Source organism: Oryza glaberrima, chromosome 2 (assembly GCF_000147395.1).
Source record: "Oryza glaberrima chromosome 2, OglaRS2, whole genome shotgun sequence".
Lineage (NCBI taxonomy): Eukaryota > Viridiplantae > Streptophyta > Magnoliopsida > Poales > Poaceae > Oryza > Oryza glaberrima.
The window spans coordinates 6,264,359-6,278,626 of NC_068327.1; the positions used below are offsets into that span (position 1 = coordinate 6,264,359).

A 14,268-nucleotide genomic window follows, 5' to 3' on the forward strand; every position below is an offset into this window, starting at 1 on the left:
GCCGGCGCCGGTGGAGGCAGTGCACGCACGGAGGTGGTGGCGCGGCCCGAGAGACTCGCGGTGACAGCGGGCAGCCGACGGAAGAAGGAGCGGCAGTTGGCTGGCTAGCTGGCGGCGGTGGAGGCAGCACGCGCGGAGGTAGCGCGTGTGGTGGCGCAATTGGCGACGACGAAGGTCAGTGAGGTTCAGCCAGTGGCGGCTGCGTTGCGTGGAGGCGAGGCCGAGGTGCCAGTGCAGCACGATGAGGCTTGCCGGTGTGGAGACGGTGGCCGGCGCAACGGGTGGAGGCCAGCTCAGCGAGACGTGATCGGTGGCAGCGCGTGGAGACTAGCCGGCAGGGGGCGCCGGTGCAGTGGTCCCCACGCGCTGGCGGAGGTTCAAATGGCGGTGGAGCAATGGTGCATCAGTGGTAGATCGGTAGGCGGTGGACGTCGGGTGAAAACCCAGGGCAACAATGACGTTCGAGCGTCATTCCCCTCTTGAGGGCGTTGTCGTGCCGTTCCACCCCTCAAGTGTGGTTGCCGGGTGAAAGCCCAGTCTCGGTTCTCTTTGAGACCTTGATGGACGGTGGCAGCGGCAGTGGTGTTTTCGTCGCTTCTTTCCTTGGAGATGTCGTCTAGGCACCCCCTTGCTGTAACCTCCCAAGCAATTGGTGCAAGCCTGATCTAGATTCATATCCTCTTGTGTCGGCGTCCTAGCTTTTGCAAGTTCGCCACGTCGAAGGGCCTAGGGGGAGAGGTGTTCCATTCTTCTCTCACCCTCTCCCTAAATCCCAAAGACTTGGATAGAGTGGAGTTTTATATTGGTTGTAAGGGTTGGGTTTTGGACGATCTCAGCTGTGTTCCATTGTTGGCCTAGCGGTGGTCGGTTACGTTTAGCGGCGGCCGGTCGGGTCCTAGCCTTCTTCTAGGTCCGTGATTGGCGTTGTCGATGTGCGGGTGGTGGTATACTTTTTTCGTTTTCCTGGTTACGACCTTCTATCAATAAAATTTCACATTGTCTAGTGCGAGCCGTTAAAAAAAAATTCCAAATCTGCCTGCAGCTAGCTATTGGCGCGACAGTGTTGGTTCAGCATGTGAGACTGGGTGACGTGCCACGTGTCCAAAAGATTCAAATTTAGAAATAACTTTTGGTATGATTTATTGTTAAGAGTAAAATACACCAGCGCTTCTTAAACTTGTCGTGAGGTTTCACTTAGGTCCACAAACTTGCAAAACGCACATTGGAATCTTTAAACTTGGTTTATTGTATCATCCCGGTCCAAAGTCTCGTTTGACCGTGGTCTTTGCCTATGTGACACGCCACATGGGCGATGACGTGGAACTTTTTATTTTTTCTCCCTTCTTTTTTTTTTCTCCCTTCTTCATTTGTTTCTCTCCGGCGGCCGCTGCATCGCGAGCTCCATAGCCGCGCCTCCATCTCCTTCTCCATCAGCCTCCGCTCCGCTCGCCTCAGCTCTGCCACCCGCTTCCTGTGACCTCGTGCGGCCTCCTCTCCAACTCTCCAGCTCCACGCCAGACACCCCGCCATCGTCTTCCTTGTCGCCGGCGACGATGCCGAACCCTCCTTCCAGCTCGATGAACTCACCGTCGTCCAATCACTCCTCTTCCTGCAGCGGCTTCTCGACCTTGATGATGACAACGACAGCGACGTACGTGGTGCGAAGCTCGCGACGTTCATCGTGCCGGCGGAGATATACCCGGCGAGGCTGCGTGCGACGTGCCATGGGATATCGGCGGCATCGGGGAAGGTGGGCGCGATCATCGGGTCGTTTGGGTTCCTGTACCTAGCGCAGAGCCCTGACCCGGCCAAGGCGGCGGCGCACTGCTACCCGCCAGGCATCGGCGTCAGCAACTTGCTGTACGTTCACGCTCGCCGGCTGCAGCTTGTTCGGCTTCCTCCTCACCTTGCTGGAGCCCGAGCCCAAGGGCAAGTCGGAGTCACTCGAGGAGATGTCCCGTGAGAACGAGGTCGGCCAGCCATGATCCACCCGTTAATTCCACCGGCATCTGTATGCAAGATCCATGCATATGCACGGTTAGTCCACTATCAGATTTTTGTTCTCTTTTTTCTTGAATCCATTGGAAGCATATGTTTTCTTCTTCTTTTTTTCTTTTTGGGGTTTAGGGCGGTGACAATTAGAGGCAGTATGATGAAATAATGGCCGCCAATTAATTGTTGACGACAATGTAGTTTAGCATCAGGTGGGTCATATAATGGATGATCATTAGGGTTCATGCTGATTCTGTTTCGGCACGAGGGATTCGCTCCTTTTTTCTGTTGATGATCTCCAAAAAAAAAAAAACAAAACAGAACTCATCTCTCTCTATAATCAAAAGGATTCTAGCTCGATGAACTCACCGTCGTCCGATCACTCCTCTTCCTGCAGCGGCTTCTCGACATCGCCGTTGTCCGGCGAGGAAGCCGCACGGCCGACACCATCGGTGTCCGCGAAATAACCCAAAGCAAGACGAGTCAAGATCGACAATGACAACGACAACGACAACGACGACGACCTGGCGGCCACCTCTGTCATCGTCGTCGCCGCCGCCGACGACACGCCGCTGCAATGGCCGGCGTCGCATCAATAGACGGCAAAACTCCGAGAACACAACCACGAGACGATGTCGACGTCGTTGCGTGTGCGCCACTCGTGAGACAGAGAGCGCGCACGTGCGGTGGAGAGGTGGAAGAAGGCCCTGATAGGTGGGGCGCCTGTCAGCGGCAGAAGGGAGAGGAGGGAGGCAAAGTGGAAAAAAATAGAGAAGAAGGGAGAAAAAAAATATAAAAATTACATGTCATCGTCCACATGGCGTGCCACGTAGGCAAGATCACGGTCAAACGAGGTTTTATATCAGGATGATACAATAAACCAAGTTTAGGGATCTCGATGTGCGTTTTACAAGTTCATGGACCTAAGTGAAACCTCATGACAAGTTTAAGGACCGCTAGTGCATTTTACTCTATTGTTAAAATTAAAAGTTTGTAAATTCGCTGGTGGTGTTCAAAAGCAGGGACGATATGCATGATGTGTGTTGAGGGTGGGGGAGGAGGGGGTGAGCTCCCTCTTCTTTGTCGGAGAAAGCTTACCCGAGGAAGAGGAGGGGGCTCACCGGAGAGACAGGAGCGAGCTCGCAAGAAAGCCATCGTCGCTTGTGGTGAAGAAGACGACGAAGAGAGGTGGAGAGAGAGCGCTGCTAGTCTAGACTTGTGGGAGCAACTGGGAACGCTCCTCCTAGGGACAAATTATTTTTATTTCTTTTTGAACATTTTATTTTTTAAAACTTTTAACAACATTTATTTTCAAATCTAAACTTTTTTTTATCACGTTAGACATGGTAAAATAAGACTATCACATCACTCTGACCGATATGACAACGATGTTTTACGCCACTCTAGATAACGTAGCAACGTTGTTTTATTAAAATAATATAAAAATATCACGTCAACTATTGATGACGTGACAATATTGCTTCGTCATATCAAACGGGGTGGCGTAGTAAAAAAAGATTTAGATTCAAAAATAAGTATTGAGATGATCTATTATTAAAATCCAAAAATTAAAAAGTTTAAAAAGTAATAAAAATTCCCAGTAGACCCCCCTTGCTTCCCACCGTTTCTGCTCTTCAGGCAGCTAGCTAAGTTCGTCCCAGTTTTGTTCCCACTGAATTTTGGAGTAGAACAAATCTGCACGAATTTTTTTTTACACTCGTCACACAATAGAATGGAACTTAATTATCCGATCTTAAACTGATCGATACTACTTTTTTTCCCTCTGAAAGTGACCAATGCAATAATTACCAAAAGGTAATTAGCATATACATATAGACGGAGGACGCCTGATCTTCAATCGTTATCGTGCGGGCTACCTGCTGTTTATCTGATCAAATATTCAACCACACTAGAGACCTTATCTGTGAGCAATTCGAGGGCCTGATAATTGTCAAAGCTTTACAGAGTCAAAAAGTTCAGGCGCCAACTTTCCTCGTGGCACGTAGTGCCTAGCAACAACCAGGCTAGCATGCGTTCCTCCATGTCGGCCAAATTATCAGAGCAGGTTTATCTATTAGTTTCAAATCATATAATAGCTAATTGACACAATAGTTAACTATAAATGTATATTACACCATTAATATATAATCCTACCTCTTATACACATAATGGTTTTAAGTTGGCTATAAATATGTAATTTGTTTTCCTTCTCTTCTCTCTTATCTCTTTCATATGTATTTATAGTTGGCTTATAGCATGTTATTATACTTTGGCAACTTTGCAAACCATTGACCTCTAGTCTCAACAGAATCTACAGGACAATGACAAATCGACAATATTTTCGTCAGGTTGCAGCTGAAAATGTTTGACGACGACGCAGTACAAGCCAAGGATCACAATTCGCGAGGCAGTGTCTCAAGCCACTACGAGTCTCGGCGAGTTGAGCAGTGAGTGAGCGCCACAGCGCGCGCGCTGGCGCGGCAATGGCCGCAATGCTCGAGTGCTTCTTGCTCGCCGTCGCCGTCGTCCTCGTCGCTCATGCGGCGCCGGCGCCGGCGCCGGCGTCGTCTCGGCTGCCTCTGCCTCCTGCTGCTGCTGGTGATGTCTCCGCCGGCTCGGACTCCGACCGCCTCGCGCTCATGGCGTTCAAGAAGCTCGTGAGCGGCGACCCGTCGCGAGCCCTGGCGTCATGGGGCGACGGATCGACACCACCGTGCCGGTGGCGCGGCGTGTCGTGCGGCGTCGCGGCGGGGCGCCGCCGCGGCCGCGTCGTGGCGCTGGACCTCGCCGGGGCCGGCATCGCCGGCGAGGTGAGCCCGGCGCTCGGCAACCTCACCCACCTGAGGCGGCTCCACCTCCCGGAGAACCGCCTCCACGGCGCGCTGCCGTGGCAGCTCGGCCGCCTCGGCGAGCTCCGGCATCTCAACCTTAGCCACAACTCCATCGCCGGCCGCATCCCGCCGCCGCTGTTCTCCGGCTGCCGACGCCTCAAGAACGTCCTCCTCCACGGCAACAGGCTGCACGGCGAGCTCCCCGGCGAGCTCCTCTCCTCGCTGCGCCGCCTCGAGGTACTCGATCTTGGCAAGAACACACTGACAGGAAGCATCCCTCCCGACATTGGCAACCTTGTGAACCTCAAACTGCTCGTCCTAGAATCCAACAACCTGACAGGAGAGATCCCATCACAGATAGGCAAACTTGGCAACCTCGTCATGCTAAGCCTCAGCTCAAATCAGCTGTCAGGCTCCATCCCTGCATCACTCGGAAACCTCTCGTCACTGACCGCCATTGCCGCCTTTTCGAACAACTTTACAGGGAGCATTCCGCCATTGGAGAGGTTGTCATCTCTCAGTTACCTTGGTTTGGCAAGCAACAACCTTGGAGGCACCATTCCTTCTTGGTTAGGGAACCTCTCGTCGCTGACAGCTTTGGATCTTCAGAGCAATGGCTTTGTCGGATGCATCCCTGAATCTTTAGGTGACCTTCAGTTTCTTGAGGCAATTTCACTGTCAGATAATAAGCTTCGGTGTCGAATTCCTGATTCCTTTGGAAACCTCCATGAACTCGTTGAACTCTATCTTGATAATAATGAATTGGAAGGGTCTTTGCCAATTTCCTTGTTTAATCTCTCCTCCCTTGAGATGCTAAACATACAGGATAACAATCTCACTGGTGTTTTTCCACCTGACATGGGTGACAAGCTTCCAAACCTGCAGCAATTTCTTGTATCTAAAAACCAATTCCATGGTCTAATCCCTCCATCATTGTGCAATCTTTCCATGATACAGGTGATTCAGACAGTAGATAACTTTTTGTCGGGAACGATTCCGCAATGCCTGGGAAGAAACCAGAAGATGCTGTCAGTAGTGAACTTCGATGGAAATCAGCTTGAAGCAACGACTGATGCTGATTGGAGCTTCCTGACTAGTCTAACCAATTGCAGCAATATGATATTGATAGATGTTAGTATCAACAAGCTCCAAGGTGTGCTACCAAAAGCAATTGGTAATATGTCAACACAATTGGAGTATTTCGGCATAACAAACAACAACATAACAGGAACAATACCTGAATCAATAGGGAACCTCGTCAACTTGGATGAACTTGACATGGAAAACAATCTTCTCACGGGGAGCCTTCCCGCATCTCTCAGCAATCTCAAGAAGTTGAATAGATTATCTTTGTCAAATAACAATTTTTCAGGATCCATCCCAGTAACTCTTGGCAATCTTACAAAACTTACAATCCTTTTGCTTAGTACCAATGCACTGAGTGGAGCTATACCTTCTACTCTCAGCAATTGTCCTTTAGAAATGGTGGACCTTTCTTACAACAACCTTTCCGGCCCGATACCGAAGGAACCTTTTCTTATCTCAACAATATCAAGTTTCCTGTATCTTGCGCACAATAAATTAACTGGGAATTTGCCTTCAGAAGTGGGAAATCTCAAGAATCTTGATGAACTCGACCTCTCCGATAATACGATTTCAGGAAAGATCCCTACCACCATTGGAGAATGCCAGAGCTTACAGTATCTCAATTTATCTGGGAATTTCATCGAGGGCACAATTCCTCCGTCACTGGAACAATTAAGGGGGCTCCTAGTACTTGATCTTTCTCAAAATAATTTGTCTGGAACAATCCCTAGATTCCTAGGTAGCATGACAGGTCTTTCTACTCTGAATCTTTCAAGCAATGATTTCGAAGGTGAAGTTCCAAAAGATGGAATATTTCTTAATGCAACTGCAACCTCTGTCATGGGAAACAATGACTTGTGTGGTGGGGCGCCTCAACTGAAGTTGCCAAAATGCTCAAATCAAACTAAACATGGGCTGTCTTCAAAGATCATTATAATTATCATTGCAGGAAGCACAATTTTGTTTCTCATTCTATTCACATGCTTTGCGCTACGCCTAAGGACTAAGCTTAGAAGAGCAAACCCAAAGATACCGCTCTCTGATGAGCAACACATGAGAGTTTCTTATGCTCAGTTGTCCAAAGCAACAAATAGTTTTGCATCTGAGAACCTCATTGGAGTGGGCAGCTTTGGTGCAGTGTACAAAGGAAGAATTGGGATCGCTGACCAGCAAATGGTGGTTGCAGTGAAGGTGCTCAACTTGCAACAAGCTGGTGCGTATCGAAGTTTTGATGCAGAATGTGAGGCTTTGAGATGTATTCGCCATCGGAATCTTGTAAAGATTCTTACAGTTTGCTCAGGTATTGATTTCCAAGGTAGTGACTTCAAGGCGCTTGTATTTGAGTTCCTGCCAAATGGAAATTTAGACCAGTGGCTACACAAGCATCTTGAGGAAGAAGGTGAACCTAAGGTGCTAAATCTCATTGAAAGACTCCAAATTGCGATAGATGTGGCTTCTGCACTTGAATACTTACATCAGCACAAGCCATGTCCAATTGTTCACTGTGATCTGAAGCCAAGCAATATTCTTCTTGACAATGATATGGTTGCTCATGTTGGTGATTTTGGGCTTGCAAGGTTCCTTCATCAAGAACACAACAATAGTTCAGAGAAATCAACTGGTTGGAATGCAATAAGAGGAACAATTGGCTATGTTGCCCCAGGTGTGCATAATTCTATCATCATCTTGTTGCATTTGTTTCTTTATTTCATTCCACCTAAAGAAGCTTATTAGGTTCTTTATGTTTGTTTATTCCAGAGTATGGATTGGGCAATGAAGTCTCAATCTATGGAGACGTCTACAGCTATGGCATACTTTTGCTGGAGATGTTCACTGGAAAAAGGCCAACAAACAGTGAATTCGGCGAAGTTCTTACTCTTCATGAGTATGTAGAAACAGCACTGCCAGACCAAACAACTAGTGTCATTGACCAAGGCCTACTAAATGCAACATGGAATAGCGAAGGAACAGCTCAAAAGTACCACGACATCGAAGAGATAAGAACTGAGTGCATTCTTTCAATTCTGAAGGTAGGAATATTATGCTCAAAAGAGATACCAACTGATCGGATGCAAATTGGAGATGCATTGAGAGAGTTGCAGGCAATTAGAGATAGGTTTGATACACATCAGCTATAGTGGCCTATATCTTGATGAAGTGGTGACAAATCTATGCAGCATATCAAAGTCATTCTTGTGCAAGAAATGTTCTACTCATCTGTTGAGGGTCATCACTTATCAGTCACAAGTAAATCTGCAAGAAGACGCTGGAGGCTGAACATACTCAACTGAAGATTTTAGGAGTTGGAAGCTAAAAACGGATATCGAGTATCATGGAAAAAGCAAAACATCTTCAGCTAAGGAAGTTAATTGAAATAAACTAGGGCAATATGCTGTACTACATTATCAAGCAAAAATATTATACTCGAGCAGATACAGTCAGCTTATGGCCACACCTACACAACACTCTGTAATGGCTGAGAGGTATACTAAATAAGAGCCTATAGCAATTCGTATTGCAGGGCATCCAGTTCGCTACTTATTTTCGCTCTTCGCACATATAACTCTTGACTGAGCAATTCATAATCATGTCAACATGGCAGTGCCTGACTGTATGGCTAATACTGTTGACAACTGTTGCAATAAGCAGCACAAGATAGCGACGTAAGAACCTCCGTCTATCATAGAAGTAGACATATGAGAATTGCTAGCACAACTTTTGTTCTGAATATTGGAATTTCTTGTTCAAATTCAATGAATCTCCCACAAAGTAAGAGATGCAACCAATAAGAAAAATGTTTAACAGGGATTTGCTCTGAGAATGGAGCATCAACCCATGAAGCAGTACAAGGTATTTCCAGTGCAGGTCATTTTTAAACTAATGCACAACTCAAAAAAGGTCCATCTTGATCCAGGGGCTCTTGGATCCCTGGATGTGGTCTATTCTACTGTAGACTGGCTCTCCCCTTAAGAGTTAGGTTTAGAATTTTGGATTGTTTGATCACAGCCGAATTTGGAATGCAGGAATCTTGTCTTGTCCATGCAAAAGATTTGAGCATTTTTATGCACTTTTAAGAAAAATCATCTGAAATTCCTGTGTTCCTAAGGAGTCAAAATGACAGAGTTAGTCTGTCTCGTACCTGAGAGCAGCATATGCAGTCCAAATTAGTGGACCGAAATATTCTTAAATGTCGATATGTGCAGTCCAAATAAGAATGCTTCCCCTCCGAAGGCTATATTCCTTATTGTATAAGTGCACTATAGTAGCATAGCACCATATTGCCAATTTGCCATCAACGTCAAATAATTGACACGCACAGCTCAGCTCTTCTACACCAGATATATGGGAACAAACAGAAGACCTCTAATATTGTTCCGTAAATTATGCGTAGAAATGATTCATAAAGGACAAATCAAGGCCGGCCAGCCAGCCAGCCGGCCTTATTCATCCTTCTGTCCTGCATGAAGCCACATGAGAATGATGTTGGCAGAAGATTCCGAGTATCTGGCTACATGAGTAGATTTAGATAACACACTTACTTTAACCCAAACAAGCTGGCAGCAAAGTTGACCAGGGAACCTGTAAACTTCTGGTAGGAGGCCGGCTATCTGATGATTGACTAAAGTTGCAACAGAACAGAATGTTGGTAATCAATTTACTACAACTGCAGGGTGTTGACCAAAGTGCAGCAACTACCTGAGAGAGTGACAACTTGATTGGGATCCAAGCTATTGAATTATCTTGATGACCAACACACCATGCAGGAGAATGTGTTGTCTCTATAGAACAGAAGCAAGCATTCCTCCCATGAACTGGTAAAGCTGGACTGAGTAGCCTCTGCAATCACCACCTAAGCTTCTGTTTTTGAAAATACACACCTCGCTTCCTTCTTCCTAGCAATGGTGGCGACCGGGTTCTCTTTCTTGCTCGCGCTGCTGCTCCTTGCAACTGCTGTTCCACCAGCTCCCATGACCAGAGCTCAGCCTGCCACTGACCACATTGAACTGATGGCCTTCAAGTCGCAAATAACCAGTGATCCGTCGTCAGCAATGGCCTCGTGGGGTGGCAACCAATCGCTCCATGTCTGCCAATGGCAAGGCATGACGTGCGGCATCCAGGGATGCCGTCGTGGCCATGTGGTGGCGCTGGACCTCAGCAACCTTGATCTTTCTGGCACCATTGATCCTTCCATAAGCAACCTCACCTACCTGAGAAAGCTTGATCTCCCTGTGAATCATCTAACTGGTAACATCCCTTCAGAGCTTGGTCGTCTTCTCGACCTCCAGCATGTCAACCTGAGCTATAATTCTCTGCAAGGTGACATTCCGGCATCACTGTCACTATGCCAGCAGCTTGAGAACATCAGTCTGGCATTCAACCACCTCTCAGGAGGGATCCCTCCAGCCATGGGTGATCTGTCCAAGCTCCGCATAGTCCAGTGGCAGAACAACATGCTTGATGGGAAGATGCCTAGTACGATAGGCTCATTGGGCAGCTTAGAGGTCCTTAACCTCTACAGCAACAGCCTTGCAGGAAGCATCCCGTCAGAGATTGGAAACCTCACCAGTCTAGTAAGTCTTATCCTGAGCTACAATCACTTGACAGGTTCAGTTCCTTCTTCTCTTGGTAACCTTCAGAGGATCAAGAATTTGCAACTGAGGGGGAACCAACTTTCAGGGCCAGTTCCAACGTTCTTGGGGAACCTATCTTCACTAACCATTCTTAATCTTGGTACTAATAGATTTCAGGGGGAGATTGTGCCATTGCAAGGACTGACATCTCTGACTGCCCTAATTTTGCAAGAAAACAACCTTCATGGTGGCATCCCTTCTTGGTTAGGAAACCTCTCTTCCCTAGTGTACCTAAGCTTGGGAGGGAACAGATTAACTGGAGGTATTCCTGAATCATTAGCAAAACTTGAGAAGTTATCTGGACTTGTTTTTGCTGAAAACAATCTTACAGGTAGCATTCCTCCATCCCTAGGAAATCTTCACTCTCTTACAGATTTCTATCTAGATAAGAATCAGCTCACTGGGTACATTCCTTCTTCCATTTCAGGATCATTACCAACTGACAACGGAGTCAACTTCCCATTACTTGAAATATTTAATGCAGGGTACAATCAATTCCAGGGTGCCATTCCAACTTGGATGTGCAACTCTTCTATGCTTAGCTCATTTGCAATAGAAATGAATATGATTTCAGGAACAGTTCCTCCTTGCGTTGATCACCTAAACAGTTTGTCAGTCCTGACCATTGAAAATAATCAACTCGAGGCAAATAACGATTACGGTTGGGAATTCCTTTCTAGTCTAACTAATAGTAGTCAGTTGAAATTTTTAGATTTCAGCAGCAACAAATTTCGAGGGACTCTACCAAATGCAGTAGCCAATCTTTCTACAAATCTGAAAGCTTTAGCCCTAAGCGAAAACATGATAAGTGGCAATATCCCTGAAGGAATTGGAAACCTTGTTAATTTATTGTACCTTTTCATGAGCAACAATTCTTTCGAGGGTAATATTCCTAGCTCACTCGGTACACTCTGGAAGCTGAGTCATTTAGACCTTGGATTCAATAATTTATCGGGCCAAATTCCACCTGCCCTTGGTAATCTCACATTGTTGAATAAACTCTATCTTGGACAAAATTCATTTAGTGGACCTCTGCCATCCAGTCTTAGAAATTGTACTTTACAAAAAATTGATATTCAGCACAATATGCTCCGCGGTCCAATTCCGAGGGAGATTTTTCTCATATCTACCCTGTCTGACTTCATGTACTTCCAAAGCAACGTGTTCATTGGGTCAGTACCATTGGAAATCGGTAACTTAAAAAACATCGCAGACATCGATTTGTCTAATAACCAAATTTCTGGTGAGATTCCTCCATCTATTGGTGATTGTCAAAGCCTGCAATATTTTAAGATACAGGGGAACTTCCTTCAAGGGCCAATCCCAGCATCAGTGAGTCGGCTGAAAGGTCTTCAAGTACTTGATCTTTCACACAACAACTTTTCTGGAGACATTCCTCAATTTCTAGCAAGCATGAATGGCCTTGCTAGTTTGAACCTCTCATTCAACCATTTTGAAGGGCCGGTTCCTAATGATGGGATATTTCTCAATATAAATGAAACTGCAATTGAAGGGAATGAAGGCTTGTGGGGGTATACCTGATTTGAAGCTGCCTCTTTGCTCCACTCACTCCACCAAAAAGCGGGCTTTGAAGCTTATCATAGCAATTTCCATAAGCAGTGCAATCCTATTGCTTATCTTGCTTTTAGCACTATTTGCATTCTGGCAAAGGAGTAAGACACAAGCAAAATCTGACTTGTCACTTATCAATGATTCGCATCTAAGAGTATCTTATGCTGAATTAGTCAATGCAACAAATGGTTTTGCTCCTGAGAACCTCATCGGAGTAGGAAGTTTTGGATCAGTGTACAAAGGAAGAATGACGACCCAAGACCATGAAGTAACTGTTGCAGTTAAAGTGCTGAATCTCCAACAGCGTGGGGCTTCTCAAAGCTTCATTGCAGAATGTGAAGCTCTGAGGTGTGTTCAGCATCGAAATCTTGTGAAGATCCTGACAGTTTGCTCAAGTACTGATTTTCAGGGCCATGACTTCAAGGCTCTTGTATATGAGTTCCTACCAAATGGAAATTTGGACCAATGGCTACACCAGCATCTTGAGGAAAATGGGGAAGACAAGGTTTTAAATATCATCAAAAGGCTCGACATTGCCATTGATGTGGTTTCTGCACTTGATTATCTTCACCAACATAGGCCATCGCCAATTATTCACTGTGATCTCAAGCCAAGCAATATTCTCCTAGATAGTGAAATGGTTGCTCACGTTGGTGATTTTGGGCTTGCAAGAATCCTGCATCAAGACCATAGTGACATGTTAGAGAAATCAAGTGGCTGGGCTACAATGAGAGGAACAATTGGATATGCTGCTCCAGGTATGCTTCTAACAGCTACAATCCACTGTTTTCTTTCTAATTTATTCAGAAACCTTTCCATTGATCCATACTTAAGTAGATCGTTTTGCTATTCAGATGTGTGCAATTTGTTATGAAAAAACTCAAATTCTTGCAAATGATAATTATGCAGCAGTGTAAATTATATATTATTAGACTGAAGCCTACATATAAATTTAAATATAAATGCTTAAACTTGCAACAATTTCCTTTATGTAACATTTTCTTATGATTACAGAGTACGGTTTGGGCAATGAGGTTTCAATTCTGGGTGATGTCTACAGCTATGGTATACTGTTGCTGGAGATGTTTACCGGAAAAAGACCAACTGGCACTGAATTTAGAGAAGCTCTCAGCCTTCATAATTATGTAAAGATGGCACTTCCAGACAATGTGATCGATATTGCAGACCAACACTTGCTATCAGAGAACAATGATGGAGAAGAAAGAAACTCAGATGGCAAAAGAACAAGAGACACGAGAATAGCCTGCATCACATCAATTCTGCAGATTGGAGTTTCCTGCTCAAAGGAATCTCCAGCAGATCGCATGCATATCGGAGATGCTTTGAAAGAGTTGCAGAGAACAAAAGACAAGTTTAGCGTGTCCCTGCATTGAAGCATCAAATCTCTGAATAATTTGGCATAACAATCCCCAGGCTTATAATAGATATTTACAGCCTAGCAACCGAAGCCTTATCAGCATAGGTTCAGGTTGTATGAGTAGCTACATGATGTTCACACATGCAGGGTGCTGTTACTGAACAAATATAAGAACCATGAACCATTTGGCATTTGCAGGAAGAATATGTAAATCGACTAACTGCACATACAGTTTTATGTTTTTTTTTTTTTTTTGCATGTAACCTGCAAAACTATTTTGATGGAAGCATCCCATATGTTATATAGCACGCAAGTTCGCAAACAACTCCTGAAAAATCCCAATTCCAATGGTTCAGTACTGCAACTGCACTAAACTAACCAAAAGGAGAGGCCATTTACCGGATCCATTACCACATAGTATAATGTTTCTGTTTCTCCATTTGGTTGATAATTTGCAAACTCAAATGCATCGACATCATCCCAAGCAAACAAGAGAGTATCAGTGTATTCACAAAAGGAAAAAAAAAAGTTTCCGCGTTTACCCCTTTGATGAAAGCGGGGGAGGAGAAAGCGGAGGCGGGGGATGGAGGATCGCCACCGAGTGGACCAGTTGAGACGCTGGGTGGAGAAGGGCCTACGCGGGCGGCGACCGCCGGGCTCCGGCGATCTCGGCGCCGTGATTAGCCGGCTGCCCTGCCTAGCTAGAACAAAAACCCAGAAGGGTAAAGGAAAAAATCGCAATGCGCCCTCGTGGTGGCGGAGCATGAGGCGTGCGGGG

General features: G+C 45.8%; 1 protein-coding gene and 1 pseudogene across 1 annotated transcript; both read left to right on the forward strand.

Moving 5' to 3' along the window:
• The first annotated feature begins 454 nt into the window (after positions 1 to 454).
• On the forward strand, positions 455 to 8,763 carry LOC127761734 (probable LRR receptor-like serine/threonine-protein kinase At3g47570). Its single transcript, XM_052286064.1, has 4 exons — positions 455 to 517; positions 1,508 to 1,860; positions 4,577 to 7,572; positions 7,668 to 8,763. The coding sequence occupies exons 1-4, from the start codon at positions 455 to 457 to the stop codon at positions 8,045 to 8,047; spliced, it is 3,792 nt and encodes a 1,263-aa protein (XP_052142024.1). The 3' UTR covers positions 8,048 to 8,763.
• Positions 8,764 to 9,808: 1,045 nt separating this feature from the next.
• LOC127761736 (receptor kinase-like protein Xa21) lies at positions 9,809 to 13,506 on the forward strand (annotated as a pseudogene).
• The last annotated feature ends 762 nt before the right edge of the window (positions 13,507 to 14,268 follow it).

Coding starts and splice junctions, on each gene's coding strand:
- LOC127761734 (XM_052286064.1), top strand. CDS start 455: ATGACGTTCGAGCGTCATTCCCCTCTTGAGGGCGTTGTCGTGCCGTTC. Junction 518..1,507: donor CGTTCCACCCCTCAAGTGTG/GTTGCCGGGTGA, acceptor CCAACTCTCCAG/CTCCACGCCAGACACCCCGC. Junction 1,861..4,576: donor ATCGGCGTCAGCAACTTGCT/GTACGTTCACGC, acceptor GCTGCCTCTGCC/TCCTGCTGCTGCTGGTGATG.